This window comes from Hydra viridissima, unplaced genomic scaffold (genome assembly GCF_058129835.1).
Source record: "Hydra viridissima isolate aposymbiotic clone 2 unplaced genomic scaffold, HvirCarnegie_v1 scaffold_3, whole genome shotgun sequence".
Classification (NCBI taxonomy): domain Eukaryota; kingdom Metazoa; phylum Cnidaria; class Hydrozoa; order Anthoathecata; family Hydridae; genus Hydra; species Hydra viridissima.
This window is the reverse complement of record NW_028324302.1, coordinates 9,053,374-9,059,881: the sequence shown is the minus strand read 5'-3', so window position 1 is coordinate 9,059,881 and position 6,508 is coordinate 9,053,374. Positions and strand designations below refer to the sequence as shown.

Below are 6,508 nucleotides of genomic sequence, written 5' to 3'. Positions count from 1 at the left end.
TTGAGTATTAATTCTACCTATTCCATATAAGTATCAATTTTTAGCTAATTAAAAATTATTACTTACATGGAGTAGGTGGAATTAATACTTACATGGAGTATTAGTTCCACCCACTTCATGTAAGTATTAACTTTTAATTAGTTAAAATTAATACCTACACGGACTGGGTGGAACTAATAAATAGAAATAAATATGATATTAAAAGAATTGAAATAAAATTAAATTTAAAAAAACACAGTAAAAAAAACAACAACAACAAAAAAAAAATTAACGAAAATACCCGATCGCGCGAAAATTTCGGTTCAAGGATCGGGTAATTTTTTTACTTGATTTCGGGTAGTTTTATTACCCGAATTATCGGGTAATTTTTATTACCCGATTTTCGGGTACTTCTACGGGTAATTTTATTACCCGACTTTCGGGTAAAGAAATCGGGTAATAAAATTACTCGATGATCGGGTACTTCTACGGGTAATATTCGGGTAGTTTAAATCGGGTAATACCCGACCCGAAGGCTTGGATATCGGGTAACTGAAGTTATTAAAATTACCCGTCTACGGGTACCCGCGGGTATTCGGGTCAGGTATTCGCTCCCTAATATCACTATTCACTCCTGCTGATTCTAGGAAAAATACGAGGAGGGGGGGGGGGTGAAATATGTTAAAAATACCGACTCAAAAATCCTTCACGTGACATTTTGAGAATTTGTTTTTTCTCTGTATCCATTATTCATAAGCACATTTTTTTGGAACGATACATTAAGACTAACCATGAGAGAGATCTCGTCTCGTTCTCGTTTCTCGTGAGAAATGGGACTTCTCGTGAGAAACGAGAAATAGAAAATTCTCGCGAGAAGTAGAACGAGACTTAAATATTATATTATTTTCCAAATTAAAAATTATTATAATTTACAAAATGCTTAATAATTTGTATTTTTAATTAATTAATATTTTGACTCCGTGATTTTAATAAATTAATTTGTTTTGAGGATAGTAATAAGAACAATCCGTAATAATGTCATTGAAATAATTAATATCTGGATCAAATTTTTCATCAGATGCGAAGTGTCTTATTTCTGAAAAATTACAACTAAACGATTTAAAATCATTTGTTTCAGGCATTTTGATTGTGTTATAAATTAGAAGAACTTTCTTAGCACTGTATGTTAAAAAAAAAAAATTACTTTTTATGATCTCTACAAAAAATAGAATCGAACTTGAGAATTGCGTATTTACCTTCTTTTCTCAATTTAATCAATTTATCCCAGAGTTTTTTTACGCTTTTCTATTGTTTTCTTTGCAAAGTCTTCGTTAACAAATACACCTGTTCCGCGTAGTTTTTTTGAGTTTTGCAGAATTAACTTTTTATCGTTGAAATTTAAAAGTTTTAAAACAATTGATCGCTCTTTTCCTGACTTAATTGACCCTGTTCTGTGCGCTCTTTCAATTATAATTTCTTTGTTTATTTGGAGTTTTTTTTGGAATTTTGGAATTTCTTTGTTTATTTGGAGTTTATTTGGACTTAATTTCATTAGTTTACCAGTGGAATTGAACTTGACACATATTGTTCATATTGAATGTCATCCGATCATCCAGACACAACTTACACCCAGAAAAAGTAGAACAAATCATCTTAATCAGAGAAAACATTGTCTTGTTGGAAAAGTTTGGCAAAAAAATTCTGAATTAATATTTGAAAAAGTTGTTTACATTTGACAAATGTCATTTGTGTCTATTTGTCAAAACCCATGTTTACATTTTTTTTTTACTTTGATTTTAATAAATTTGTTTTCAAAAATTGTTAAATTTCTCGTCTCGTCTCGTTCTCGGTCTCACGAGAAGTACTAACTTCTCGTCTCGGTCTCGTCTCGGTTTGAAAAAGCCTAGTCTCGCTCATGGTTAATTAAGACAATAGGCGGATAAAATCTCACTTGCGAATGTTTCTATATATAATATTTTAAAATTTGAATTTCGCAGCAAAACGTACACTCGTCGACTAACCGTTTTGGGTTAAGTGCAAAAAATTTAGTTTTCAAAAAAAAGTTAACTTACCAGGCTAAATTTAGTTTACCAGTTATTTAAATATTATTATGGTACCTAATAATATTTAAAAGACTTTTCGAAAGAAAATTAAAATTACATTATAAAATTCATATAATAATATAAAAAATTAAAGATCTGGACTTTGATTTTTTCAAACTTTCATTCTTCTATGCTTAGCGGAAAACCATTTCTTAACAACACAATCAATATGAATTTTGTCAGTAATATCTTTTTCACAACTTAACATCATTAGTGAACTTAATCTTTCAGTAGTCATATTAGAACGCAAACTATTTTTAACCAACTTTAATTTACTAAACGTACGTTTATTTGATGTTGTAGATATAGGAGCAGTTAAAGCTAGGCGACATAACTGACTTGCCCAAGGTAATAAATTCTTCAACTCGTGAGATTTCTCAATTAATTCCATTATTGTTGCTAAACTTGAACATTGATGACATAATATTTCCCATTCAGCTACTACTGCATCAAAGTCTTATAAATAGCCAGATTGGGTTTTGCAATCCATGATTAAATAGATGACCTTTCCAAACTCAATTTTTACGTACTTTTGTAAATAATTTTTACTTTTTGTTGGGGACCTTTTAAATATTTTTACAACTTTCCTGACTTTTGTTATAACAGGTCCAATAATTTGGTGTTTAATTGTAACCTCAAATGTTTCATTAATTAACAATGAATCATTCGAATCTCGAAATTAATCTTCCTCTTCATAAACATTTTCACTATTGCAATCATAATCTTTGTCTTCATCATCGCTGTTACCTAAATTTTCAAAAACAGTGTTCTCGTCATCTAAACTTTTATCAACTTCTGTCGTCTTTTTTGTAAAGAACTGATATACAGGTATATGCGCTGCAAAAACCGTATGAATGATGTCATACTCGTATTTTCTTATGAACAATTTATTTACAAATTTTCTTAATATTTTTCATAACTATTGCTATAAATAACTCTTCCAGAGGGCTGCTGGAAATTTTTAAAAATTAGTTTCTATTTTTTACCATGTCAAAAAGTCATTGTTTTTTCAATGTGCACCTCAAAAACCACATCAACAAAAATGCAAATAAAACTTTTTCCAAACAAGTTTAAGCTTCAGGATTTGTTTTGCGGTAGTTACATTATATTCTGAGTTGATAAAATTATATAACTATACCACATAGCAGTTTTATTAGATTTACTTGTATTTGCTTTAAATTACTGTCAAAGTAACTTATATATACATATACATATTTTATTTGCTATACAGAAATAAAAAATGAAAATATTTTTAAAATGACAACAAAGTTTACTTTACGTTTTGGAGCAAGGTCAATAAATACAAGTAGTAAATCAGAAGCATTTGTTGCAAGAAAGCATACAAATGCAAAAAATAAACAGTTGGCAGAAGCTGTAGCATGTTGCAAAGATAACAATGTAAGAGGATATTGTGCAAGAAGCATTCATGCTTATTCTAGCAAATATATGGGATAAATGGGCAACAAAACCCACTCTCCTAAAAGCTGCAAAGCGAGTTGGTGTAACCAATGAAGCCTTGAGCATTAAATTCATGCAGCAGGACAAGTTTGATAGAGCATATAATTGCATAAAGACTCCTGAAGAGGCATCAGTTTCATCCATGCAATCAACATTGATTTTCCCTGATTCATCATTTATTGTCTCTCCTGATAGAAGAAGAGGGTCAGCATTGTATTGGAAAGAAAAGTTTGAAAGTGCTCAATCTTTGATTATCGAGCTGCACGAGAAGAGCATCCAACTTGAGGAGATACTAGGATTTATGACTATTAGAAAAGTAAAACCAAATCTATGTACTAGTTCAATACGAATAACTAAAGTTCATGGGTTAATGAAAGCTAAAGACAATTTAAGTTTAGTTGCAAGCATTAATGAGAAGAAAGAACTAAAAGTTCAAACACAATTGCAAAATGCAGAAAAAAAAAGAAGAAGTAAAGAAAATCTCTATCAAATGTAAAGAGATATGTGTATGTACTGGTTATTATTAAACATTATTCAAGTTATTATTAAACATTGTTTTTGTTGTGGTTTTTGACTTTTAAGTTTATTTTCTAAATGCACCCCAAAAACCACATCACTATTAGATTGAACTTGGCTCAAAAATGTAAAAAATAATATTGCAAAATAAATTAACTTTATGATTATTATTGAAAAGGGCACTTAAAACTTTATGATTGTTATTGAAAAGGGCGCTTGCACCATCAGTCTGAATACTAATCATATAATCCTCAAGGTTTGTTTTAAAATAGTGGAGTCTTTATTTAGAAGTAAAACGCACTTTTCTGCTGGCATAGACCCTAAAAATGCGAATCACACCTAAATTCCAATAGTTTTCAAACTCATGTACATGATCTTTCGAACTTAAAGCTTTCATGGATAAACTTGGTGCTTGCGACTGCATTGTTACTTTAAGTTTATGTTTAGACAGTAAATGGGAATGTAGACCTTTTGTTGAACTACCTACCATTTTCAATGTTTTTTTGCATGCAGTAACTTTGCACATGGTGTTTCATCTGTTCCTCATATCTCCATATCAGATTTGTGCTATTGAATTCAGCGTAGTTCGTCATGATATTTGCTTAAGTTCTAATTTTTTTTTAAAGTTCTTAAATTATTTCAGCTCACGTTTCTTTATCAGATCTATAATTCTAACTGAATTTGTTACTGTGAAAACGATAATCACTTTGAATAACTGTAAAAAAAAAAATTTATTTGTTTAATAAACCTTCTGTATTTTGAAAACTTCATTAAACCGTAGTTGAAAAATCACGCATATATTTCGTCGCATAAGAATTCTATCCAATTTTTTTTGCAGACGTGAGAATTTAACTTTCAATTTTCTATACTTCTTTTTTGTTATTTATGTTTCATGATTAAACAGATAATATTATTTATAAAATTTTCAAATTTTATGTTTTTATTATTAATTGTTAATTTAAGCTTTTATTAATAAATTCTTATAATATTAAAAAAGTAGATAGAACTCTCTAACTCTCATGCGACGATTTGGAATTAATATGAAGCCGAAAATTCGAAACTAAATTAAAAGATTGCAAAGAGAATAAACAGAAAAAAATAATTTAACAAGTATTTTACCAAAGACTATATTTACTAGACACTTTATGATCTAAAAAATAAGTTAATAGCTTAATCCCTATTTATCTTTACATTTTTTATTACATTCCCGAAATCCCGGGAAATATTTGTGAAAAATCCCAGGATGACGGGATTAAAAATTTACACGAGATCCCGGGATTGCCATCCCTAAATAAAATTCAAACAAAGTTTTATACAAATAAAATTTTTTGTAAAGAATGTTTTAGTAACACTACTTGCTAGTTTTATAGTATTTTACAATAAGAAGTAAATTATGTAAAACTTTTAAATAACTAATAATCGTAGACTGTAGTTCATAATTTTTTTTTTTACGATAAAATTAAATTATGAACTTTTTAAATAACTAATTGTTGTAAACCGTAGTTCATAATAGAAATAAGTTATCAACATTATTGGCTTAAGTTTAAAGCTTTTAATGTTGTAAATTAAAGCGATATTTTTGAGCTAACTAATAATTTATATTAAATCTTTGAATTAAAAAACGGATATATGTACATGATTTCTTGCTACATCGTCGTCCGCCATTTTACAAACTCGGAAGGTATTGTTGTTGCTATAAATATTTCAAAAAGAAATATTTTATTAAATGCATATTATCGTCAATGCGTGTGGATAGGTATTTTATTTTATAGCAAATTATAAGCAGATTTCATAATTCAAAAATGTCAATGTATATTACTTACTTAAAATCAAAATAATTTGAATGAGTCTCCAAACTTAGAGTTTTAGCGGAGGCTTTGCGGCCACGGTTCCATCGGCTTCAGCCTCACTACACCAGTGCAATTCGTATATTTTTAACTATGTACTTTAGGTTTGGTGGCTGCGAAAGGAATTTCAAAACTTTATCAAAAGACATGGTATGGTATACGAACAAACTTCGTCACTTTTATCAGCCAGGTAAAATAATTTATTTTAAAACTGTTATTAATGTCTTTACAATAAGAAAGCCACTCAAACTAAATCATTATAAGTTTATATAAACGTGATGGAATATTCCTCGAAACTGTTCTTTTTTGGTGAAAACATAACAAATTTCGCAAGAACTCCCTCCGATTAAGAGGTTCTTCAAACTCCCTTGGGTAAAATATTCTTCTTCCCACTGGGCACAACCAACTCCATGCGTAACTCCCGAGACAAATGTCAATTACTGTTGTTACCTGAAATTGCTCAAAAGATAAATAAACATTGATTGTTTATGAATGATCTTGAAAAAATTTAACAACTAATATAAAGTTAACATTAAACTCTAAAACTACCAATCTTTGGTTTGACAAAAAATTTAGTAATTGCATCAAGAAACACTGGATTCACAC

The 6,508-nt window shown here is 29.2% G+C and overlaps 1 protein-coding gene across 1 annotated transcript; it reads left to right on the top strand.

The window, feature by feature from the left end:
- The first annotated feature begins 3,338 nt into the window (after positions 1 to 3,338).
- LOC149890880 (uncharacterized) lies at positions 3,339 to 4,035 on the top strand. Its single transcript, XM_090081986.1, has 2 exons — positions 3,339 to 3,387; positions 3,485 to 4,035. The coding sequence occupies exons 1-2, from the start codon at positions 3,339 to 3,341 to the stop codon at positions 4,033 to 4,035; spliced, it is 600 nt and encodes a 199-aa protein (XP_089938112.1).
- Positions 4,036 to 6,508: the final 2,473 nt, after the last annotated feature.

What these genes read in the sequence shown, in the direction of transcription:
- LOC149890880 (XM_090081986.1), top strand. Translation starts at nt 3,339, where the DNA reads ATGACAACAAAGTTTACTTTACGTTTTGGAGCAAGGTCAATAAATACA. An exon ending in AGCAAGGTCAATAAATACAA is followed by an intron (nt 3,388 to 3,484) that starts GTAGTAAATCAG and finishes TAACAATGTAAG; the next exon opens with AGGATATTGTGCAAGAAGCA.